The 26,349-nt window shown below is 45.7% G+C and overlaps 1 protein-coding gene and 1 long non-coding RNA gene across 17 annotated transcripts in view; one reads left to right on the top strand and one right to left on the bottom strand.

The window, feature by feature from the left end:
* PLEKHA5 (pleckstrin homology domain containing A5) overlaps positions 1 to 26,349 on the bottom strand; it is a 313,047-nt gene that overhangs the window by 57,806 nt on the left and 228,892 nt on the right. For all 15 annotated transcript variants that reach the window (XR_012646953.1, XR_012646955.1, XR_012646954.1 and 12 more), the window contains 3 exons: positions 23,584 to 24,036; positions 10,658 to 11,126; positions 2,652 to 2,735 (listed from right to left, as the gene is read on the bottom strand). Coding sequence is in view for 12 of the 15 variants with exons in the window: in XM_075005058.1 (XP_074861159.1) it covers positions 2,652 to 2,735; positions 10,658 to 11,126; positions 23,584 to 24,036 (1,006 nt within the window). In the remaining 3 variants the exon portion in view is untranslated. The remainder of the gene's footprint in view (positions 1 to 2,651; positions 2,736 to 10,657; positions 11,127 to 23,583; positions 24,037 to 26,349) is intronic.
* LOC142018886 (uncharacterized) lies at positions 1,464 to 23,093 on the top strand. Of its 2 annotated transcripts, none has more exons than XR_012646956.1 (3): positions 1,464 to 2,013; positions 11,888 to 12,316; positions 22,665 to 23,093. It is a non-coding gene; the product is annotated as an uncharacterized LOC142018886 (long non-coding RNA). The 2 variants fall into 2 exon arrangements; XR_012646957.1 differs by lacking the exon at positions 22,665 to 23,093 and adding an exon at positions 18,180 to 18,809.

Raw genomic sequence — 26,349 nt, forward strand, 5'->3', positions numbered from 1 at the left:
TTCTAAAATAAACATTCTCAAGATTGATATACTCAGAATGTGACCCACTTTCTCTTTATCTGTTTAGAAAGTTCTGGGTAATCCTCTCCATGGCTACAGTTACACTACCGCGATTTGTTGGCAGAAGTCGCGGTCGGAAGAGATTTCTGGACAAAACTTCTGTTAACAGGGTGCAGCCACACACAAAAGCCAGTTAGAAGAGTGCTCCGTTCTGTCCATAGAGTGCCTGGACTGCCTAGCTGTTCTCTCTACAAAACAGGCACTTGGAAGCACAGCACGTGGAGCACCCATTGTTGTGGATGCCTTCTCCGGTGAGCCAAGGCCCACACAGCATCGACACAGCTATTTTGTCAACAGAATCTGTTGACAGCAACATTATACTTCATGGCTGAGAGGCAGAATGTTGCCAGCAAAAGTGCTGAGTTTTACTGACAAAACGCATTGTGTGTGGGGATGTTCCACTGGTTTTGTTGGCAAAACTCGCTAAAGTAACTGTGGGCCTCTTTGGGGGGAGGGAGGGGAGGATATGTTTCAAAGACCTTTCATTTTATGGAATAATGAAACTACCCAAAGACCATCAAAACAATCGAATGGTATGAAAGAGAGAGAAGCATAAAAGGATTTGTCCCTCTCACCCTCCTCAAGGGCTTATAATAAAAACGCTAATTATAAAATTATACCTTGACACTATACCTATAAAGCCACCTTCAAATTACAGGTTAGACTCTTACTAAACAACATTTTAAAACAATGCTTATTTAGAAATAATATTTAAGTGTAACTATTATCTCCTGGATAATTTCAAATAGCTTTATTTTTAAGCAGAAGTCTGCCTGTACAATTAATTGAGAATCCTCTCTTTACTTATAACAATAGCAAAAAAAAAACAAACCCTCAAGCCTTTGTTTTGTAAATTGCTCACCTGCTCCTGTTGTTTACTTCCCCATCTAACATAGGTGTTGCAATTACAGATCAATTATTTCTATAGTGAACTCATTATATTCAAATAAGAAAAAAAAAGGCATACTAGAAGATGGTATAAACTTCTACTCGGTTTTCAAGCAAATTTCCAAATCAGGAAATGGGGAGGAACATATATAAACTGTAGAATGATGTAATATTTTTGAAAAACAATTACAATTCATTTTCTGGAACGACACAAGAACTGGAGAGAACAAGCTCATGTGTTTCTTAATCACTCCACAAAATGAATGCACATCAGTGAGCATCTATTGCAGAAATCCACTAGAGGGAGCAAATACTTTTACTATAAAATCAGCTGTCAATCCTATCTAGCTTCCACTGGAAAAAACAATATCAGACAAGTTTCATAATGGTTAATCTTGCACTTTCTAACTATTCATTTCAGTATTAGCTTGAGTATTATTTCCACAGAATAGACAAAGATTTAGGTCACTCTACAACATATTTTAAAATGTGTTCCCAACAAAAGTAGACAAGCTTTCACCTAAAAAATTAAAATCTTAAACAGAACTAATTTCTCTGTATGATCATATTTACAGAAATAAAATGAAGGCAGTAATATCTCTGTATAGTAAGTATATAAAAATTGATATTTTCACAGATGAAAACATTTTCTGTGGAAAGACTTGCACGAACCCATCTTGTAATTTGGAAATTAAATAAATTATTTTATAATATACATATGAATAAATGCCCTTGGTTTGTATGCATACTTGCCTTATCATAGAGCAGCACAATGCATAACTGTCAGATCCAACTCCGTAACAGTGCTGCCAGCCCTTGTAACTTTACAGTGAATCAGATTCTGTGGCCACTTGTGATAATACAAGCAGCTCAGGAATTTTGCCAGAGCCAGCTACAGTTTTTCCCTTTGGCTGCTCCCTACAATATTCATGGGCTGCCCAGCGCAGGCAAAACAACGGAACAACCACCACCCATTGCTCAGCAGCCTCACCCCAGCACCACAGGGTAAGAAGTTATTGGTGATGGACGCCCAAAGGAAAGAAGTAGCAGCAGCAGCCTGCAGGGGTAGGTGTGGAGGTGTGCAAGCAGCAGGGAGGGCTCTGGACCGTAAAAGGGCAAAAACTGAATCAGAGAGCAAGTGCACACAAGAGTTGGGGCCTGCACTGTACAGAGTCATTAGATATGAATCATTAATATTACATATGAAGTCATTTGTCCTATGAAGGTCCTCTTGAGGTCCCTTCCAGTTCTAGCATTGTATGATTCCAGTATTCTATAATCCACATAGGTGAATAAGAGCACCTTATTTTATTTAACACAGCTATACTATTCTTAAAAATTCAGAAGAAGCAGACTCCTGCATCAAATGCATGTTGCAAAAATCCTAAAATAGAAACTTGATGCTGCCCTAGATGTTTCATAAGTTAAGATATTCAATGTGAAAGAGAGTTATTTCCAGAAAGAGAATCATATTTGTTGGAAGAAAATTTTAATTAAAACCCAGCCAACTCCTGTTCTTGCAAATCTTGCAAACCTTCAACATAACCAAACAGAATCAAGTTGTTTAATTTGGAAATCTTTGCTAACTGAAGACTGCATTTAATACAAACTTTACAAAGAGAAATATTAAAGTGTTGCATGTTTTATTTGATGGATTATTCATAAATTAAAAAAATGATGTATTAAATAAAAATGCCACTCACCGTTTTGCCTTGGAGGCTCTGGGGAGTAACAGGCTGTAAAGTAAGACCTGCTGGCATCGACCTTCTGTCAGGCATAAAGACGTGCTATTGAAAAACAAGACTGTACATTATAATCCCTGGTTGTCTGTCAAATATTTTGTATTGAAGGTTAAATAGGAATTAAATATAATTTTTCAGGTCAATTTAATTTTTGTGAATTGTGCCAGAAGGGTATAGCTATGCTGTATATAAAAATCCCAGGCTGGCCCATGCCAGCTGGCTTGGGCTGGGGAGCTTGCTGTCTACACTATAGTGAAACATTTGGGCTCAGGCTGCAGACCAAGCTAAGGGACTCTCACAGGTCTTCGGTCCAAGCTCAGAAATCTACAGTGTAATGAAACAAGCCCACAGTTTGACCCCTGAGTGCCCAAGTAAGCCAGCATGGGCCAGCCACAGGCATCTAACTGCAGTAGACGCTTACTCAGAATGACAGCATTCGATAATGAAGTTCTGTTGGCCTACAAAATATATTCAAAAGCAATTCAAGTCCTCCAGCACGCCTGAATCCATGCCCTGAATCAGTATTCTAAAGTGAAGAAAGTACTCAATTCCTGGCCCCTACACTTAGTCTCCCATGAAGAATAAGATTTTTACCAAGTGTGGTGGTATTCTTAAATTCAATACTTTTTCGTTGAGAATGAGACAGATCACTGAAGCATTTGCTGTAGGTCATGAAATATTTGATGTTTTTTGTTCAAATGGCTTTTGCTCCCCATTAGGCTGACAGCAAGTTCTCTCTTTTATTTTTGCAATACCAACCCTAGAACGTTTAGTTCCACATGTGTACATTAAAAAAAAAAATAAATTAGTAATGTTTTAAAGATTTCAAAAATAAAACTTAACTTGTTAAAAAACACAAAATATCCTGAAAATCTAAAACCAGCAAATGACAAAAATGGCACTTTCCATACTAACTTGACTAAAAGAACTGAATACATATAAAATGTATTTTACAAGAAAAACAAACACTCAGTTCAGTGACTGTTACATAAGATATACTGTATGTGCTGTGCACACGTTGTGGCTCTTTTTAGGGCTGAATGAAACATTGATTTAAATTTCCAAAACAGTAAGGTACAATGAATTGCCAAATAGAAAGAAATTGCTCTTTTCTTGATTAGCAGTATTACAATTCCAAAGCCAAACACACACAAGGCAATTTAAAGATCTTCAAAGATTTTTAAAGGCTTTCTGCGCTTGAACACTGCAAAAAGTCATATTTCATAAAGAATTCTGGAGCAAAGTTCAAGCAACAGCTTCAAAGCAATCCTTGAGCACGTTACTGTACAGTAGGGCAGGAAAATTGTTAAACTGTACATCTTACTTACAATAGCATGTTTTGTTTAAAGGCAGTTTTATCTGCAGTAACAATGTATCTAATGAGTCTACAAAAAGTACACTGGGGATCTAGGTTTATGATTCGAGTTTATTCTCTCTAACTTGAGCTGGCATGAGCTAACATATTTATGGAGAGTCAATCACATGTATGGTGGTTTTGCTATGCCTTAGTGATCTTACTTGCAATTTAACAGTAACTAGAAAATTACTCTGACTTGTGGCTGCAAGAGAGAAAAACAAATAGGCAAGGATCTTCAGCACTCTGAGGAGAGTGTTGAGAAATGGATGATCACTCCCACGGATCACATGAGACTTTGATTACAATCCCAGAAATTACAAATGCCATTTGTGTTCAAAAAAGAGAAGTTACTCACCTGTAGTAACGATGGTTCTTCGAGATGTGTCCCCGTGGGTGCTCCACAATAGGTGTCGGGCTCGCCCGGTGCCGCAGATCGGAAATCTTCCAGCAGTTTCTCCTGGATCGCACATGCGCCGGTGCGCACCGCCCCCCGCGTGCCCCCAGCCGCGTGCACAATCCGGTCTCCGCCAGTTCCTTGACCAACCACCTCGGATGCTCCTGAAAAACACTAGACAGAGATCCGAAACGGGGAGGATGGGCGGGTGGTGGAGCACCCACGGGGACACATCTTGAAGAACCATCGTTACTACAGGTGAGTAACTCCTCTTTCTTTTTCGAGAGGTCCCCGTGGGTGCTCCACAATAGGTGACTACTCAGCAGTAACCCAGATAAGGAGATGGGTAATCGGTTTATGTGCAGCTTCCCCCGAGAGGACTGCTGTCGACAGACGGGTATCCTCTCAGAATACCCAAGGCAGGGCATAATGCTTGGCGAAGGTGTCATAGGATGACCAGGTCGCCGCTCTACAGATGTCTGTTAACGCGATGCCCTTGAATAAGGCTGTTGACGCCGCCACCGCCCTGGTGGAGTGAGCCCTGGGCGGGGCCAGCAAAGGAGTCTTTCGAAGTTCGAAGCACATCGTTATACAGGGCACAATGTGTTTTGAGACTCTCCGGGAAGAGAGACCTTCTCCTTTTGACCCACGAGCGAGAGAGACTAGAAGCCTGTCCGTTTTCCAGAAGGACTTAGTTCTGTCTGTGTAGAAGACCAACGCCCTCCTCACATTTAGGAGATGCAGGCGTGCCTCCTTGCCGGAGCAGTGAGGCTTCGGGTAAAATGAGGGTAAAACTATTGGCTCGTTAAGATTGGACTCCGGAGAGACTATTTTTGGAACAAAGGCTGGGTGCAGCCTTAAGGTTACTGCCTCCTTTGAGAATACTGTGCAGTGCGGCGTTGCCATCACTGCCACGAGCTCACTCACCCTGCGGGCTGACATAGTCACAAGGAGGAAGGTTGTTTTTATCGTAAGGAGACGTATGGGAACTGCGGCTAATGGTTCAAAAGGTGGAAGCGGTTTCCGAGGGGGGTACAGGTTTACCAGCCCCTTCAAGAACCTGGTAATGATAGGATGGGCAAATACCATGGGCCCTTCCTCTGTATGCCAAAAAGGCTGATATAGCGGCGAGGTGGACCTTTAGCGAGGTTAGAGAAAGCCCGCCTCTCTTGAGGTCCAATAAGTATTCTAATATTACAGGTATAGGAACGTCAAGGGGAGCTAACTGCTTGGCGGAACACCAGGCTGTGAAACGAGTCCATTTGTGCTTGTAAGTCCTCCTGGTGGAGGTCCTTCGGCTACATTCCAGAACTTGTTGTGCTCCCTCCAAACATGTGCTCTTTAAGGAGCTGAGCCATGGATTAGCCATGCTTGTAGGTGCAGACCTTAAGGGTGCGGGTGCACTATGGACCCTTGAGCCCGCGGGAGTAAGTCTGGCGCCACTGGTAGAGGGAGCGGTGGGCGGTCCGACGTGCGCAGAAGCAAGGGAAACCATTGCTGCCGATCCCAAGCGGGACTATGAGTATCGTGCGAGCTCTCTCCCTTCTGGCTTTGTGCAAGACCTTGTGGATAAGCACTGCGGGGGAAACATGTAAAGTAGGGAACCCTTCCATGAAAAACATGAATGCGTCCCGCAGGGACTCCCGCCCCACTCCTGCTCTGGAGCAGTGCTGGGGACACTTTTTTTTTTTCTTGTTGTTGTACTGGGTGGCAAACAGATCGATCTGGGGAAACCCCCATGTACAAAACATGCGCTGTAGCAGATCGGAGCAGATCTGCCATTCGTGTGTGATTGCAAAGCGCCTGCTCAGCTGGCCTGCATTCACGTTGTGCGCGCCCAGCAAGTACGAGGCTTTCAACGTTATGTTGTTGGCGATGCACCAGTTCCACAATTGGACTGCTTCCGCACATAGGGCACGGGATCGTGCTCCTCCTTATCGATTGATGTAGACCATAGTGGAGGTATTGTTGGTATTGAATCCCGACTACTTTGCCATGCAGGTAATCTCGAAAATGTTTGCAGGCGTTGAACACTGCTCTGAGCTCCAGTATGGATATGTGCAGTGTCTGTTCCGGAGGGGACCATAGCCCTTGCGTTACCTTGTCGCCGATGTGCGCTCCCCATCCCACGTGGGAGGCGTCGGTAGTAAGAAAAATAGAAATTTGTGGTTGGTGAAGAGGCACCCCCACTAGTAGATTCTCGGGGTTTTCCCACCATGCCAGGGATCTGTGCACCTCTGTTGTGGGCGACACCACCCTGTGGACAGTGTGGGATGCCGGTTCGTAAACGCTCGCCAGCCAATGCTACGGGCTTGACATGTGCAACCTGGCATTCTGTACCACAAACGTCGCTGCCGCCATATGGCCCAGCAGCTGTAGGCACGGTAAGATCGGCACCGTGGGGCTGTATGTAATGACTTGCACCAGCGAACTGATTGCGCGGAAGTGGGTGTCGGGTAGGTACATCCTTGCTGTGATAGATTTTGTGTGCGCCCCTATGAACTCTATATGTTGTGTGGGTTCGGACTTTGACTTTGCGAGGTTGATGACTAGGCCCAGTGAAGAAACGTGTCTGCTGTGACGCGTATCATTCGTGAGACCTCTGCCTTCAAGGTCCCTTTTAGCAGGCAGTCGCCCAGACATGGGAAAATTAAACACCCCGTCTGTGCAGGTGGGCTGACACCAGTGCCAGTGTTTTGGTAAGACTCTGGGGGGCCGAGGAGAGGCCAAACGGAAGAACCCTGTAATGGAAGCGCTCCTGGCCGACCGTGAAGCGGAGGAAGCGTCTGTGTGCCGGGTGCATTGTTATATGAAAGTAAGCATCTCGTAAGTCGAGTGCTGCAACCCAGTCTCCATCGTCCAGTGCCGTGAGTATCACGGCAACTGTGATCATCCGAAACCGTTGCTTGCGCAAGTAACGGCTGAGGCCCTGAAGATCTAAGATGGGCCTCCGGTGTCCCGTTTTCTTCTCCGATAGGAAGTAGCGTGAATAAAAACCTTCCCCTGGAATTATTCCGGCACTCTTTCCACCGCACTTGTGAACGTAAGATGGGTCACTTTCTGCTTGAGCCTCGCCTCGTGGCAGCGCCCCTGAGGTGAGGCCTGGTGGGAGGCTTCGTCGGTGGAAGCGACTGGGAAGGGATCGCGCAACCATGGCTATGATATCCAGCACCCATATGTCTGTGGTGATCTTTTGCCATTGGGAGGGGAACGGTCTGAGGCGATGATGGAACATGAGATGAGAGTGGCATTGAGCGAGGGTATTGATAGTGCAGCCCCCAACATACCCATCAAACTTGTTGCCTTTGAGGCCTGACCCGAGGGCGTACAGCTTTGTTGAGAACCTCGCCTAGGGGTTCTGTACTGTTGCCGCTATTGATAGCGCTCGTGGCCGTAGCCCCGTTGATATTGAGCACGCTGTGGTTGTAAGCGTAGCGTCTTTGCTGAGGATAAAATTTTTCCCTCCTGTATGGGGGAGTATAAATGCCTGAGCTTCTAAGTGTAGCTCTCGAGTCCTTACTGGAGTGAGGGACCGAGTCGGTTGAGTCTGCAAAACAGCTTTTGTGTATCAAAGGGAAGGTCCACGATCTTCGCCTGTAGGTCTCTCGAGATACCCGACGTCTAAGGCCAGGATTCTCTATGCATGACCACTGCTGTAGCCGTTGAGCGTGCTGCCGTGTCCGCCACGTCCAGGGCAATCTGGACTCCCGTCTGCGATGCTGCGTAGCCCTCTTGAACAATTGCCTTTAATACCGGCTTTTTGTCCTCCGGGAGTGAATCCATGAGGGGAGTAAGCCCGGAGTAATTATCAAAATTATGGTTTGCTAGGTGTGCCCAAAATTTGCCACTCTCAGTAGCAGGATAGGAGAGGAATATACCTTCCTGCCAAACAGCTCTAGCTTCTTAGCATCTTTGTCTGATCCCCCGATTTGTACTGAGAAGCCTTTGACCTCTGCTGGGACGACCCGACCACCAAAGAATTTGGTTGTGGGTGACTGAAGAGGAACTTCATGCCCTCTGCCGGGACGAAGTATTTCTTATCCGCTCTCCCATTTGTAGGCGGAACAGAGGCCGGAGTCTGCCATATAGTAATGGCTGACTCCAGAAAGGCTTCGTCCAGTGGAATAGCAATTTTGGATGAAGACGGGGGTCTCAGATTTTTCAGGAGTTTGTGATGTTTCTCCTGCACCTCTGCCGTTTAAATGTCATGCATGAAAGCCACCCTTTAAAACAGCTCCTGAAACTGTTTAAGGTCATCCTGGGGAGAGACATCCCCAGGGGCCATGGCCTCGTCTGGGGAGGATGAGGAGGAACCCCTAAGGTAAACCTCCCTTGAACCCTCGGGTTCCCGCGGGCGATGACACTTGCTCGCTGGAGGATTGTGAAGGAAAGTCTCGGGGTTCTAAATTTAACTCCCCTTGAAACAACTGTGTTTCCGTCCCCGATCGGGAGCGCCCACGGGGGTACGGAGCAGCCAGGGGTGGGGACCTGCCCCTGGGTGCAGGCCTGTGGTTTGTCTGTGTCCAGCCTGATAGGGACGACCATGGCAGCATGGCAAGGGTCCGGAGATGGAGACCTGGACCACTCACGGGGTGTGTACCCCCGATGTCTGGGAGAGCGAGACCTCCGCGGCAACACCGATAGAAGTGAAACTGGCTTGTGACAGTACTCCAGGGGGATCCAATCCCAGAAAATGGTGAAGGTGGCCCAAGCCGTGGTGACATCGGTTGGAGGAATGGAGAAGGTGGTTGTTTTTTTTTTTTGTTTGTTTCTTTTTCCCCCCGATGGGCTGGTGGAGACGCAGGCCTTTGGTGCGGCGTGTGTACCACGGGGGGAGGGCTTGGTGCTAACAGCAGCGCAGCCCTGTCCAGAAATGGATTGCGGTGCCGGGTTTTTGATGTTGCCTTGCCCTTCTGCTGCAGGGCCGGCACCGCCCCCTCCCATGCCGGGAATCTCGGCCCTGCTGTTAGCACAGCGCTCGGCACCATCAGCTGCGGTGCTGCGTGGGTATCCCCCTCCGGCGCCTGCAGGCTCCGTGCCTGGCACCCCTGCACCGCTGGTGCCGCGGGGGTCTGTGCCACCTGTGACGGTGCCGCAGCCTGAGTATGCGGCCGGTAGCTGTGTGCTCCACTCGTCCTGCTCGCTGCAGATGCACGGCAAGGATCGAGCCAGGGAGAGTTCCCTCTGTTTCTGCACTTGGGGGGGGGGACGACGGTCAGAGCACAGTGAGAACGCGGCCGGGTAGCCTGCAATTCCTGCAGGCGTCGGATGCCTTTGCTATGCCCCACGGAGGCCGGCATAGCTTCACAGCATGACTCACGCTGTGTAAAAACCTGAAGAGGCCATTGTGGTGAGTCCTTTATTGTTAAGAGGGTACTTAGCACTTAATCCGTGCCTTTCCTCCTCAAAGAGTGATCACCGGCCTGCGGCAGCGGGAGAAGACCTAATGGCCTTTCATGTCCGCTATGTTCTTCTCCGCTACTCTCTTTTCCCCCCCTTTTTTTTTTTTTTTGCTGGTGTTCTCTTTGTCTTTGCTTTCTCTCTTTTTTTTTTTTTTTTTTTTTTGTTTAATAACCAAAAAACAACAAATTACACGTGGAAAAAAACCACTAAGTAATCTGACTCTGGCCTTAGCCTGAGTGGATTCCGTCTGCAGCCAATGGCGGTTGAGAAGGAACTGGCGGGGACCGGATCGTGCTCGCAGCCAGGGGCGCGCAGGGGGGCGGCATGCACCGGCGTGGCATGCACCGGCGCATGCGTGATCCAGGAGAAACTGCTGGAAGATTTCCGATCTGAGGCGCTGGGCGAGCCTGACACCTATTGTGGAGCACCCACGGGGACCACTCGAAGAAGAACCTGTTTGCACTACATTTATACTGACCTACTTTCTGTCTCTCAGAACTATCTACAAGCATGTTATACAATGTTAAATTTAGTACCTTTAAGAGAACACTTCTCCATCCTCACAGAAAGTAACTTCTCACATCCCTCACACAGGCTGCACCTGACTTTGTATTTTTTTGAAATATTTAATATTGTTATTTTTCATACAAAACTGTGGCATGTAACTAACTACATGTTGTAAGAAATGTGTGTAATAGCAGAACTTTCCAAAGTAATATGGAAAATCTAGTTCCAGGTAACAGAACACTTTTTATTTAAAGAAAACTAGAAATAAATTGATGTATTAAGTATGTATAAAAAAAACTATTTCACCTTTGCATGATGCATCCTGTGTCTGCGGTCAATTGTTACATCTGCTCTTTGCACTGGAGAGGACACTTCTGACCTGTACGTCCGTTGAGGTGAATATCCTTGGTAACCAGCTATGGAACCATGCGAAGGTGATGTAGGAATGGAATGCATCACTTGATCAGAAATACTGATCATGGTTTTGGGACTATTTAAAGTACTATGTCTAGTAAGAGTTGTTTGCTTATTGTAAAATTGACGCTGCTGCCATTCATATAGCTGCCACATTGTGTCATCACGCATGGATCTCCGTTTTGTTTCAGCCGTTCCTGGTCCTATGGTCCGATCATAAACTGGTGGTGTCACACTACAGACGCTCTCTGGCCTTGTTTTGCTGTTTCTTGGCAGTGTTCTGTAGCCTTCTGGGTAGCGTGGAACAACTTGGGGTCGATGGCTTGGCATATTTCTTGGTAGCGTCTGATAAGATATTATGCTGAAACATGAGTTTTCTATTAATAGTCAAGAATAGTGACCTTATGGAATACAAAGTTACATAATATCTTTTCCACACTTGATAGTTATAACACTTTATAATCTGTTCAGACAATAGAGGTTATCACATTTTAAAACAGGTGTAGACAATTTTTGGTGAGGAGGGCACTCCAAGAATTAGGTAAGTGGTCAAAGCTCTCCATCATATCAAGAAAACAAAGGCTACTGAAAATTCAAGTGTGCCAAATGAAAACACTACACAGGATGCAACTGGTTCTCTTTACTGACTACAGTAATTATTTAACCCAGTATTTTACACCAATCCCATTTTCACATCAGTAACTTCTACCCATTTTTGGGTCAGTTCTTGAGGTGCACCTTATGGTCTTTAACAGGCATATCAGATGCTCAGAATATATAGTTTTTTTTATTTATTTTTAACTCAAAGCTGCAAGGTGAATAGCTTAGTTTAAAGCTGTTAAAACTTAATTTTATGTCATATCGTTTGTTCAAATACAAATTCATGAGCAGGCAAAAAGCTGACTGTCTATAAAAAGCAGATAAATGGTTTTCATATCATTTTTCATTTATTATGGCTAGAATAAGGCAGAAAAAATGGTAGTAATGGTCTAATGCAATTATATTCTGTAACCTTAGATAAACTATTTACATAAATGAGCCCAAGCACAACAAAAAGCGATTTCTTTGTATTATATGATAGAACATAACTTTAATACTATTTTTATTTTTTAATTTGTGCAGGAATTTAAAACTCTTCTTAGACTGGACACAATATTAACAGTCCTGACCACTGAAGTGACAGCTCAGGAGGCAACTATGAATTTTCCCTGAGGAACTTTCAACATGCCTCAAGGCTCACTGGAGGAAAGTGAAAAGTTTGGTCAGACACCTTGGTCCAAGACCATCATGTTTTCCATTTAATGCCATTTGCAGTGGTGATTTCTGGAAGCTAACACTTTTCTAGTGAGGAGAACACCACCTAACTAATTTTACATAGGACATGGAAAAAGCGTGAGATGGTAGCATCCAATCACACGCAAAGTAGGCTAAATTCAAACTGATGTCTTAAAGGTGAAAGACACTAAAAATCTCATTACCAGTATCCAGAGCTATTATACCGTTTGCAACTGTGGTCCCAGAACAGAAAATTACTGGATTACAACAAAAGAGGTAAGACCCAATTAGTAATTATGTAATTAGCATAATTAGCACCTCACAAAATAAGTGCTAAATACATGCACATGTAGTAACTATTTCTCTTTCAGTCCTGTAAAAGTTAAGCTAATTACTTTTTTTAATATTACTATGACCTGTAATGCTTTGCAAGAACCACATATGGAAACTGCTTTAAAGTGCTTTACAAATACCAATGGATCAATCCTTAACCACCCTGAAGTATGATCCAAATTTTCTATGTAAGCAAACTAATCATATACAAAAAACGTTTTTCCACACAAATCTCTTCTCAAGATCTTGTTTCCATGCACCCAACTCTGTGTATAACTATGAAAAAGACAATAAAAAGACTAGTTACTAAACCTTTTGTAACTGTTCTTTGAGATGCACTGCTCATGTCATTCCATGCTAGGTGTGCACATAACTTGTGCACCGCTGCCAGAGATTATTTTGCCTTTACATGAGCTTCTCCAAGGCACTTTAAACAGCTCAAATGCAGGTTGTTCACTGGCATGGGCTTGCCATGTCATGTGGCTTGAAGGTTGAAGAAGGGGTCATGCCCAGTCCCTGGGACAAGATCCCTCAATGACTGGGACCACCACTTACACTAATACTGATTGATAACTACATATGTGTGTGCAAAATTATATGTAATAGAGTACAGAGTCCCAAAAACTGAGAAAAACTTGTTAGAGAGCAAGAAGGTCATTCCAATTAAGCATCACAGGAGGTAAGAAGGAACAGAGAGGGTGCAGAGCCAGCAACAACTTGATACCAGTGGACATGCACTTGTGCTCCAGCAGAGGCTAAGGCCAGTCCTATGGACACCACTAAGGTAAAAACACCTCCAGAATCTGTGCGTATGGTGTGTGCACATCTAACATGGAACAGACAAACATGCATTTGAAGGGTTTTTTTTATTCCTACCTTGTATTTGAATACAACACATCCAAATGCCCCTTTACTAAAATTCCCAGAGGATTTGTTAAATTAATTTTTATCTATAGTAATGTTTATGATTTTAACAAGTTTGGATTTTCCAAAAGGTATCCAAGGGAACTACATATCTATCTCACATTGTAAATTCAACTCTCATTCAGTGGGAGTTAGGCATTTGACTCCTTTTTACCTTCTTTGAAAATTCCAGTCTAATTTGGAGGAAAATGCCTTTGTATTTTAATGTATGAAAAAACTGCAATGTAAAATGCCTACTCTCAATATGCGTTCATAATTTCTGGAACTTCAGAAGATTTAAACACTCACCCACCACCTCTTAATACTAGTGCTAGAAAAAGAAATCCTTAAATGAAACCATCTTTTCATCCATTGATTAAACCCAAAGGTGGGTTGTCAGTTTTATGAGGCTTCCAAGCAAGCCTGACTTAACCAAATGTTAAATCACGCACAAAACCGCTACTAAAAGCATGATGCCTTTTGTGCAGCAGCGAGGAAAATGAAGTCACATAACCCACTGCGTAAAGCTGCTGAGCTGCTGTAACAGTTCTATCTCTGGCATTATAAATGACCACCCAAGACTTCTACCAGGGCGGGGGGGGGGGGGGGGGGGGCAGGGGCAGGAGCAGGAGAGAAAACCCTTTAAACTTTGGGAACATTTCCATTGAACGTAATTTAACTGGCCTCTAAGATTTGCTCCTGTCTGAAATTTAAGTAATTTATTCTAAAGTGGGAGAGAGCATACTGGTGCACAGAGAGCATTGCAAATCCACAGGTATCTGTGGATATCCACTCTGTATCCTTGGATATCCACAGTTTTTGAGGATCACAGCACGGATGCAGATACAAATTTTGTATCAACAGGGTTTTGCAGCACATAATCACTTTGCCAGAGTGGCTACCACCCAGCACCACTCTCTAAATCACACAGCAGCATGCAGAGCATTCTGGGAGCTGTTCTTCAAATGAACATGCAGCAATGGCCATGTGCGTTAGAGCCAGAGCAACTGCCTTGGAGTGTCCAAGCCTTCCTCAGGGAGTTTAGTGCCGCCTAGGAGGACCCAGAACTATAGCCTCTCTGCCTTGTTTGAAAATATAGAGGAAATGGGCAGAATGGTAGAGAAATCTAAAACTATTGGGGGAGACCAATCTTCTAGTGACAAATTTAATCAGCGAATGCACTGCAACAAAGACTAAAAATATGCAGGTATTTGGAAAACTCATTTCTCACAACTGTAAGAACAGTTAGCTGAATCACTTCATTGAATTTGTTCAGTATGTGCACAGTTGCTTAGCTAAGCAATGGCATCTTCAGTGGCTTGATGCAGTTCTTCTTGACCACCACTGAATCTAGTCAGCTGGTATTTATCAATATAGTGTGTCACTTCCTGTGTTAAGCCACAGCTGAACAAAGGGCTGTCGGAAATACCCAAGTGACACTGGTTGGCTGCACAGAGACACTTCAGTCTGGAACCTGTTCGGTAGGAACCACTGACAAATGTTTAGTTGTTACTATTTTACACCAACAGTTAATGTAACAGAAGACTGGTTAACTAACTTTTCAGATGATTACTGGACAAAAAATTATTATTCAGTGTATTCCTGTTTCCTGTCAATAGTCACATTCCCCTGTGTTTAAATCTCACACAGCAAGTGAGAAAAACAAAAGAGCAAATTGTAAACCTGAAGAAAAACCAGCAATGGGAGGTTGGTGGGGGGGATCCAGATCAGATGCCATGTCGACATCATTTTCCAATGTATGCTTTAATGCCTAGACATCCTTTAGTATCTAATCTTTGGACAAACCAATGTTACAAAAAATGTTTTTGTACACAAGCAATTATCTGGGACATCCAATGGCTTGCACAAACGGTCCTTTGGGAAATGTACTGATGACTCCCAATCTACTGATGTTAGTTTGACAGACAGCGAAAAAAGGAGGGTGTGGGGGGGAGGGGAGAATTTCAATGAATAATTTTGCTATTATATATGCCTTTCAAGTGCTTTTGGCTATTTAGAAATAAAAAGGTAGAGCATGAGCTTCTCTTTAAAAGTACTCCTAAAAAAATGTTTCTTCAGTTACTTATTGGTATGATAAGCAACTCTTTCCTAGCAAAACTAACAAATACTACAATTGCCCAAAAGCCCTGAATTCTAAATTTTATCTCTAAGGCAGTTCATAAAGGTGGTCAAAAAGGATTTTTTTTTAAAAAAAATTTGACTTGTGCTCTTCGGTCTATGCTGTACATAAAGATTTTTTGTTTTTTTTAAAACTAAGAAATGTTAGAATATAAAGTTTTATATTTCCTGCTTTAGCTGGGAAGTCTCCCAAATCTTTTCTTGAAAGAACCTGTGGTAAAAAGCAAATCTTCAAACAAAGGCTGCCTTTCTCCAAAAAGTTAGTCATGGAAGTTAAATAGCTCTTATTAAAAACCAAACAGCAGTAACAACATTAAAATTTCTTTCATGCCCTCAGTAGTTCAAGTTTCATTCTATTGTGATCTCATAATTCCATTACTTCTCCAAATCAGAATTTCCTACTTGAGACAAAACCTGATGTCTGTGTAAAAAAGCAGCATTATAAACCTTGATCTTAAAAAAACATAATATGAAAAAGGGAACAAGTCCAATTTTAACTCCACTTTGCTAATCAGCTTTACATCAAGCTTCATTTTAAGTATATTATTTGTGCTATCAATTTAATCTGTATTTAACTAACAAACCATGTCTATGATCAAGGAGATTTTGTTCTACCATTTAATGTTTTGTAAATGTTGTCCACAATACATCTCCCACAATGGAATCAGTTTGGTGTTGTATTACATTGGCTGCATATCAAAACAATGATAAAAGAAACCCAAACTGAAGAGACTAAGAACCTTTATCCTTGTTCATAACTGTAAAATAGTTATCTATTCAACTATCACAGTCTGAACGAGAGTTACACTATTTTTTATTTCTAATTTAAAAATCTAAATGCATCACAAAGCTTTAAGCTTTCATTGTCCAAGCACACACAAGCCGTGTCTACACGTGCACGCTACTTCGAAGTAGCGGCACTAACTTCTAAGTAGCGCCCGTCACGGCTACACGTCTTGGGCGCTATTTCGATGTTAACATCGACGTTAGCCGGTGAGACGTCGAAGCCGCTAACCCCATGAGGGAATAGGAATAGAGCCCTACTTCGACGTTCAACGTCGAAGTAGGGACCGTGTAGTCGTTGCGCGTCCCGCAACATCGAAACTGCGGGGTCCTCCATGGCGGCCATCAGCTGAGGGGTTGAGAGACGTTCTCTCTAGCCCCTGAGCTCAATGGTGGCCGCGTGGAGCGGCCCCTTAAAGGTCCCCTCCCCCTCCCTTTCCTGTAAAGGAAGCTGAGAGAACGTGCAGGCGGCAGCCCAGACACATGGCCAGCCTGCACGTCTCTGAGCCACCACTGTCTGCCACCCCAGCTGTGATGGCCGCCCGGCAGCCCCCCCAGCGGACCCCCCGCCCCAGGGGAGCCAGGGCAGCCAGGGCTCACGGGCTGGCAGCCAGGGCGGCAAGCGGCAGCGGGGCCTCTCCTGGACGGAGGCCGAGCTTCAGGACCTGCTGGGGCTCTGCAGTGAGGAGGAGGTGCTCCAGGTAATGGGGAGCAAGAGGCGGAACGCAGATGCATTCGCTCGGCTGGCTGAGGGCCTGGCCGCCTGGGGTCACCCTGCCCGCACTCCGGACCATGTCCGGAGTAAAGTCAAAGAGCTGCGGCAGGGTTACGCCCGGGCCCGGGATGCGGCCGGCTGATCTGCGGCCGCCCCCATCACTTGCCCCTTTTACAGGGAGCTCAGGGACATCCTGGGCCCCCGGCACACCTCCTCCCCTCCGGCCACTCTTGATACCTCGGCTGAGGAGCCCCAGCAGGCCCCGGAGCCGGAGTCTGTCCCGGAGGTAAGCCCCGCACCCCGGGGGCCCCCTCTGGAGCCCACCCCCGGGGCACCGGAGCAGGAGCAGGAGGAGGAGGGGGACTCCTCCTCCACCGGTACCGGGCTCCAGATCCTCCTCCTGCCATCCCGGAGCAGCAGCTGGGCGTCCGCCCCCCGGCTGTGGGAGTGGACCTACAGGTATGTACCCCCCCGGTGTACACCCCCAGGGTTGAGGGGTGGGGGTAATAGATATGACCAGGGCCCTCCAGATGCCCAGATGGCCGTGGCCCCAAGGACAGCAGTGCCATGTCCCTCACAGCAGTGCATCAGCCCCTGCCCCCGCCCCCCAGCACGACAGTGCCATGCCCCATCCCCGGGGCTGGGGGGAGCGGAACCTCTAGGGTCCCCCAGGAGGAGGGGGTGGGACACCCCGCAGCAGCAGGCGATGGAGTGGGGGGAGTGCAAATGCGAGTCTCAGGCTAGATATGGGCAACAAGCTGAATAGCTCCCAGTGGCTAAGGATGATCCTGGGGCTACAACTGGCAGGTTACACCTCTGCCCTGAACAAAGAGGAGGGAGGAGCCGAGCTGGCTTTGAATCGGGGGCGGGGGGGGGGCACAGGTAGAGGCTAGGGGAAGAGAGAGCTGGAAGGCAGCCAGCCTGACAAGGGGGAAAGCTACACCCCAGAGGGGCACCCCTTGGGGTCTTCTCCCCAGGACAGGTTGGAAGGACTGTCTCTGACTGCTGTACTGTCACTTCTGGGAGAAACTGGGCATCTGTTGCCTAAGAAACCTCTCCTGTCAGACCCTGCTGAGTGAAGTGAGAGTCACTCCCGTCGGGGGACGGGGTGCAGTGCAGGGGGACCCTTGAACCCCATCACAGCAGCATCTCCCGGGGACGGGGATGGGGAACCTGCAGCACAGGGGTGATGGGACAAGGGCCACAGCTCGGGGCCCACACTAACGCCTGTCTCCACTCTTCTTCCCCCACTCCTGTGTTCCGCAGCTGCACCATCGGAAGGACCGGAGAGCGCTGATGAGGCTTCCGTGGTCCCGGAATCCCCTCCGGGGCCATTGCTCCAGGCCAGGCCCTCGGCGGAGGACCGACCGGCCCCACGGCGGGCAAGACGGCGGACCCAGCACCACCACCCGACGGCGACGGACACCCAGTTGCTGGCCCTCCACCGCCGGCAGCTGGAAGTTGCGGAGCAGCGCCTGCAGGTGGAGCAACGCTGCCTCCATCTCCAGGAGCGGGCGCTGGCCTGGCGCCAAGAGGCATGGGGGGCCTACATGGAGACCTTCAACCGGCTAGTGGACTACCTGGCCCCCCATGCCACGCCGGCTGCCGCTGCGCCCGCCCTGAGTGCTCCACCCGCCGCGCCACCCGCTGCTCTACTCGTCGCCACGCCGTCCGCCATCGCCCCACCACCGAGGGCCGGACCGCCGAGGGACACCTGGGGCCCGCTGAGACTCGCTGGACGTATCTGCTGGTCCGCCCGGCCCCCAGCCAGCCCCGGACAGGGCTGCAGCCGAGGCGGGGCTCCCGGCCGCCCACCCCTAGTGCCGGACTATAGGGGTGTGGGGCCCAGGACGTGGCCCGCCCCCCTTGTATATAGTTTGGACTTATTCATTTGTGGCCCCCATTTGCCCCCCCCCATGTAAATAGTTCTCCCCTTCCTTACAATCCCTGGGTTTTTTTTGTAAATATACGCATACTTTTTTATTTTTCACTTATAATAGTTATAAGTTCGTGTATATAGTTTGGTATTACTTAAAAGAACAGTTAAAAGAAAACCAGTTTGATTTTACAAACAAGTGTGTGCTTTTATTTGTCCAGGAAAAGTGTGTGGGGGGGGTGTGCTGTTGGGTGCTCCGTGGTGTGGGCGTAGGGGCAGGGAGTGTTGTGGAGGAAGGGGGGGGCGCAGTGGGGGGCCTGGCAGAGTTCACCCCGCGGCCTCATCAAAGTTGGCCCGCAGGGCCTCCTGGACCCGGGTCCCTTCGGGGTCCACCTGCCGACTGGGGGCAGCGGGTGGCTGCACGTCGGCCCTGCCGGCCTCCACAGCCCAGCCCTGAAAAAAGGCCTCCCCCTTGCTCTCCACCAGATTGTGTAGGGCGCAGCAGGCACCCACAATCTGGGGGATGTTGGTGGGGCCCGCATCCAAGCGGGTCAGGAGACATCTCCAGTGCCCCTTGAGGTGGCCAAATGAGCGCTCCACCACCTGGCGCGCGTGGTTCAGGCGCTGGTTGAAGCGCTCCTGGCTGGCAGACAGATGGCCCGTGTAGGGGTGCATGAGCCAGGGCCAGAGGGGGTATGCCGCATCTGCAATGACGCAGAGGGGCATGGTGGTGTCCCCCACAGGGATCTCCCGCTGGGGGATGTAGGTCCCCGCCTCCAGCTGGCGGCACAGGCCCGAGTTCCAGAAAACCCGGGCGTCATGGGTGCTGCCAGGCCAGCTCACATAAACATCCTGGAAATGGCCCCGGCTGTCCACCAAGGCCTGGAGGACCACTGAGTGGTAGCCCTTGCGGTTGATGTAGCGTCCTCCACTGTGTTGCGGGGCGCGGATGGGGATGTGAGTCCCATCCAGAGCCCCGAAGCAATTGGGGAAGCCCAGCATGGCAAAGCCCACGATGATGGCATTTGGGTCCCCCAGCCTCACGAGCCTGAGGAGGAGCATGGTGTTGATGGCGCGCACGACCTGCAGGGGAAGCACATGGGAGAGCACCAATGAGGGGTGAGCAGGGGGTGCGTGGCCCTGCCCTGCCAGGGCCCCCCTCCCCTGCCCTCCCAGAGCTGCCTCCCCCACCCACCCCCCGTGGGTCCTCTTACCTCCATGAGGACAGCCCCGACGGTGGCCTTGCCGATGCCAAACTGCTGTCCCACGGATCGGTAGCTGTCTGGAGTGGCCAGCTTCCAGACAGCAATGCCGACCCATTTCTCCACTGGGAGGGCACGCTGCATGGCGGTGTCCTGGTGCCTGAGTGCGGGGGTGAGCCACTGGCACAGCTCCATAAACGTCTGCCGGCTCATCCTGAAGTTCCTGAGCCAGCGGTCATCGTCCCACTCCTCAAGCACCAGCCACTCCCACCAGTCGGTGCTGGTGGGGTAGCTCCACAGACGGCGGCGTGTGAGGCGGTGGGGGGGGGGTCAGGGTGTTGCACGGTTGGGGGTTGAGTCCTGCTCCCCTGCAGGCCGCTCCTCCTCCGGTGTGGCAAGGAGGTGCTCAGCTGCCTCCCGCAAACCATGGATCAGGGTGAGCCCTGCTCCTGCAGGGAGGGCTGGGTGGACCTCTGGCTGCTGCTGCTGCTGCTGCTGCTGCTGGGGGTCCATGACTGAGTCGCCCGAGGTCTGCGTGCCTATGGCTCTTCAGACCGCATGCTGTGCAGGCTGTGTGTGTCTGGGAGGGCCCTTTAAAGGAGCGGCTAGCTGTTGCCCTGGAAGCACTAGTCTGCCCTGTGACCCTGTCTGCAGCTGTGCCTGGCATCCCTATTTCTATGTGTGCTACTTTGGCGTGTAGACGTTCCCTCGCGGCGCCTATTTCGATGTGGTGCTGCGCAACGTCGATGTTGAACATCGACGTTGCCAGCCCTGGAGGACGTGTAGACGTTATTCATCAAAATAGGCTACTTTGATCTAGGGTTCACGTGTAGATGTAGCTACAATGTGATAAACACCAAGGTTCAAGAGTCACTCCACATAGTATAAACTGAAGTTAGATTAACTGACAACACAAATATATCAGAAACTAACCTTAACATTTCAGCTGAAAGTAGATTATTCATGTCAATGTATGTTTTCCTTACTGTGTACTCCCTACACTGTGAAAAGCACAATCTTCCACTCACCTAATTACTTCTGCAGTGACATTTCCATAAAAGTTGCACTGAAAGCAAAACACTTTCATGAAAGCTTGTGGTCAGTATCGTAAACTCATGCTTAGGGTTCTACACAATACAGTTGCCTGTTAAACAGAGGCCACATCTACACTTTGGGGAAGATCGATTTAGTAAGCCTGTAAGGCTGCATTAAACTGAAGTTACAGGGCGCCTGCTTTGGCACCAGTACTCCTGACTCTTGTTAGGAATAAAGAAAGTTGATTGTCAACCTCCCTTAATGAAGAGGGTGCGGATACCCAAATTCAGGTACTTCGACTCCAGCTACGTAATTAACATAGAAGAAATTACGTATCTTGGTTTGACCTTCTGCTGTATTGTGGACCTGCCCATACTGGAAGTGACATTCCTATGCTTCTGTCATGAAAAACAATACCACAGCAAGATCTAATAATGTTATTGATTCATAAAGGAAATTTGAAGTTTTCCAAATAGGCACAGGAATGCACCGTTAAGACTTTAGTGGTGCTATATTTTAAGCATGGTTAGATGTAGAAAAGAAAGCTATAAACATGAACTTAGATGAATGTGCAAGACAAATTAAATGACAAAAGTTAGGATGTACTTTTATTTTTAACTTAATTTTTTTTAAAGATAATAGAATCTTTTTAAAAGAAAAGTTTTAAATAAAAGTATTTTGATAAAAAACAATACAACTGGGACTGATGAGGAAAAGTGCTTAAATGCAAGTATTTTAAAGAATGGAAAATTCTGTGCTAGAATGGGAAATTCCTAACTACATTACTCAGGGAAATTCTGCAACTCTGTGCATGCAAATTTGAACAGAAATTTAAGTTTTTTGCATAGAATTTCCTTTTCCTCCACAAAAGTGGGCTGCTGAATTCTGTCCTTCACCAGGGATTACTGGACGCAACAGGCAACACAGTTCACAAGCAGAAGACACTGCAGGGATAGAGAAGGGAATGGAGGCTTCCTGGCTGCTGCACTTCTCCTCAGGATGCCCTGAGGAAAGGAAGGCAGTGTAAAGGAAGCGCCACACAAACCTGGGACCAACAGAAGGCTGTTTCTCTCTCTGGATCCCTGGTCTCTGAGCATGAGGGAGCAAGAGTGTCTGTGGAGCAGGGCCCTACAGCTGGGCTCTTGGAAGGTGGAGGTGTAAGTGTCTAGGCAGAGTGGGTGACTCTCAGCTGGTGGTGACAGGTGTGCTTATCTTGAGTGAGGGGACAGAGAAACATGACTGAATTGTCAAAGCAGTTTCCGAAACACAGTACTCTTGGAGGAATTCTTTCAATGCTGATGGGTATTTGGAAATAAATTACCAAAATAATTGCAACTGACAATAATACAGTGTAATTTTGACAAGCAAAATATTCAGAAATTTAAAATATTGTATGCAATATTCTTAATTTTTTTGAGACAGCATTCCCCCAGGAGTACAACATCTGAAGTTTCCATTATCAGAGACGCTGACTTCACTCAGAGGGGATTTTTCAGCAGCTTTAATATGCAACTCAGAGACACTTAATTCTACTTTGAATATTCTAGTTCCTCATATGATGTTTGCATTTTGTTAGTGCTTCCCCTCTCCTTAAGCAGGGCCAATTACTTACTTCTGTTCAAACCCACTATTCACCAGTGAACTGTCCTAAAATGACAGCAGCTGAGGCAAGAACACAGAGACGAGACAGAAGAAAAAGGGATAACCTCCCTCTGACGTCAAAATCTCCACTAACGGGAGAGCAGAGTGTACAAGAGAAGGAAAGGAAGGAGCAGAGAAGAAGTCACGATTTCAACAGCCCATGCATTTTACAGTATCACCTAAACTGACAATATAAAGAATCTATTTATGGCAATCCTGGGATTATAGCATTCCATGATCTGCATATTTTCATCTTAAAGAAGCACACAAATCCCATGCCAATGTTTTATGAGGAATGTGCAATATTTTTGTGCTCAACATGCATATTTTTTGGAATTGACATCTCCCTCATTTCCTGGTCTCGTTTTTTAAATTATTCCTTGAACTCAAAGACTGAATCTAACAAACATTTTGTTTTAATACCAAATTTATTATTCATTTATGGGAACTGTTTGCTCTTTGTATTTTATTCGATTTGAATTAAAAAAAAAAAAGATGGATGTAATTGTTTCCAAATGCTTTCATTTGTTTTCATGCATTAATATATATTTAAGCACATACTACTACCAAGGAACATTAAAGTCACCAGCAACATCAAATTTAAAAAATTCCCCTACCCTAACATACTTTACCTGGTTACGTGTATTCTGATGCATCTTAAATTTTGCACCTAAAAGCCAGCAGGGCTCACTTAAGTACAACTTTTACTGAGCCTAAGAGACTGAACATCTGTTGTTATTCCTTAGATTTTGAATCTAGATAACCAGAATGCACAAGAATGCAAAACAACCTCTCTAATATAAGTAAGTGGACTTTAGAGGAATCAATTACCTAAAAAAGAATTTGACCAAGAATTTTTCATAGAAAGTCTAAAATAAAGGTTTTTTTAATTAAAAAAAAAAATCAAACTGCTTACCCTCTTGTTTCCTCATCTTGCCCCTTTCCTCTCTGAATTTTAATCCACTGCTCCAACTGAAGCATTGAATTAGTCCTCTGTATGACTCGTTCGGACTCCATGTGTGAGTGAACTGCATTTTGCTGTCCTCCATCTCCAGTGTCTGCTGCAATACTGACAGCTTTATTCTCAGACCCATTTAACTGAACTGGCCTGTAGTGTCCAGCGTGAAGTGTGCCCACAGGTAATGTTCTGTACTCTGAATTTAGCTTTACGCTGTTAATTTTAGTTAAAGGTTTATCTTGTCCAGTTTTCTGAAAACCATATTTTTCAGCTTCCAAAGCTGCCTTCTCTTCACTTTTGCTTACTTCTTTGTTTTTTTGATTATTCTGTGCTTCTGGTTTAATTAATACCCGGTGGTTTGAAATGTTATTCACTTCTCGAGGTGGTGTGTTTTCAGTTATCTTCTCTACTCTGAAAAGAGAAGAATGGCATAACAACATAACTTTAATAGCTACACCAAGTATTTGCTTCAGAAATACACCCCTTGATTGTTATGGGTTCCAGACTGTTCTAAGAGACCATTGTCTAACCATATTATGTTACAACAGCTTGTCTTTAGGAGAATAATCCAGGCCTGTTTTAATTGTCAATAGTAGGGTTTTCTTCGTTTGTTTGGGTAAAGAATTCCCCTCCACTTCTATTTTGGGAACATCCAAACCAAACCAAACCAAACTCAAAGCTATATCAGAGTAAATGACCACTAAACCAGACAAAACCAACCTCAGGAAACTCAAAGAGCAGATGTTAATTTCACAAAGGCTAGGATACTGGAACAGCACATATTCCATGGCTCGTCTCAGGAATGCAAACATCTTAGAATTCAGACTGACTTCAAACCAAAGTGTTTCAGATGGCAGTGTATTATGTTTCTGTCTAGCTCATAATTCACCATGCTAGTCATTTCAATGTACAATGGGCACTTTATTCTGTATTTTAAACGTTATATGGTCACTGGCATCAATTAGCTTTCTCTGGTATGTTGTCATTTCAGCTATTATATATTTTGTGGAAAACACTTGTGGCTTCCTTAATTTTAGGAGGCAAATATCTGCTGACTATGGAACTGTGGCACAAAATAATTATATCTTTTTAGAACCAAACACTAACTGCTACACAGAAGTTATATTACACACGATAGAAATGTATGCCTTGATAGCGATGATTTTTCTTTTCCAAATTCTACTGTTTCAAGGTGGCAAGGGTGCTTCAAGACTGGGACATTTCAGCTCTAAATTTTCAACTATATGCTTAATTTGTATCACAACTAACCACCAATTATGCAAATAACATTTTGAAATGGATATCACCAAATATAGTATTTACCAGTGCAAGAAGGCCATTATATCTTTTTCCATGCAACCTAAGTAACTGCAAAGGCAAATACACTGATCTGTGTCAACTTGCATTCTGAACACCAGGGCTAAATGTTTGACAAATATTAAACATCCTTCCACAAGTTTATTTAAACCATAAATACTTGAAGAGTATTTTCACAAGTGAATCACGTTGGGTATAACTTTCATAAGCACCTAAAGGACTAAGACCCTAATTCCCTTTTGATAGTTTTAACCATTATTCCTATAGTTTCGTCAAGAATTCTGACTATTTAGTTTAAGTGTTCCACTGATGAATCACATATGCATACATTAGAAGCATGCCTTTTAATACCAAGCAGTTGTTATAACATATTAATAGAATTCCTTACCAAGTCCTAACAGATGAACTGAAGATACATGAACTAGTATAAATATTTTTACAGGGAGTTTCTTAGACTGACACAAACACCTTCCCTAGTCACAACTGCTAGCTCATCCGGACTTTAATTACAAATGAAAAAAATGAACCATTTATGCAGTGTAGTTTTAGAGTGGAGCTGAGCCTTTTTTTTGTAGGTACATTTCTCTTGGTTCAAGAGAGTTAACATGACAAAACTCACTAAAATTACATAGGCAATTATGAGAATGAACAAAAGACAAATGGAATTTTGTATGAATATACATCTCTTATGTGAATGAGACCTCTTAAATTGTTGGGATATACTGTAACTCTTCCTCTACTTGTATTTCCATCCTAAAATCAAGTTCACCTACTCAAACTCACAGAGCAGATACAAAGGCTTGTCAATACAAACATATAGTTTGTCTGAAGCATGGTTATAAATCTACCCCGCACCAGCCTACTGCGCTCTGTTGTAGATGCTGCTGAGACATTAACAGTTCATTAATGTGCTTTGATCTAATCGTTTTTGGAAGATTTCAAACAGACTCACTGCCTCACAGGTTTCAAAACCCAAGCTTCAGCTGAAGCCTGAACATCTACATTACTATTTTTGGCCCCATGGATAGAGCTCAGAGATCACAAATCAGCTGCCCATGCTTAGGGAAAAATCTGCTGCTGAAAAATCTGTTTTTTTTCTATGTAGGCATGAATACTCTCAATGTTCAAGTGGGCAAGCCTCTGACTAAAGTTATGCAAAATATCTAGCACTAGTTTGCTATGAATTCTCTGGTGAAATCTTATCTGCTGATTTCACACATCTAGTTCTACCTTCACTCTTCTGTGAAGTATGAAAAAAGTTTGATTTCTTCAAAAGAATGGATTTAACATATCTCAGCTAAAAATAACAATGTGAAGGAGGCCAGCCGCTAGAGGCAGAAAATGAGCAGGCTGGAAGGTACTTGAGAAACATGCAAACCTATATTCAAACATGCATCTCTGTGGCTA

The sequence above is a fragment of the Carettochelys insculpta genome, chromosome 1 (genome assembly GCF_033958435.1).
Source record: "Carettochelys insculpta isolate YL-2023 chromosome 1, ASM3395843v1, whole genome shotgun sequence".
NCBI lineage: Eukaryota > Metazoa > Chordata > Testudines > Carettochelyidae > Carettochelys > Carettochelys insculpta.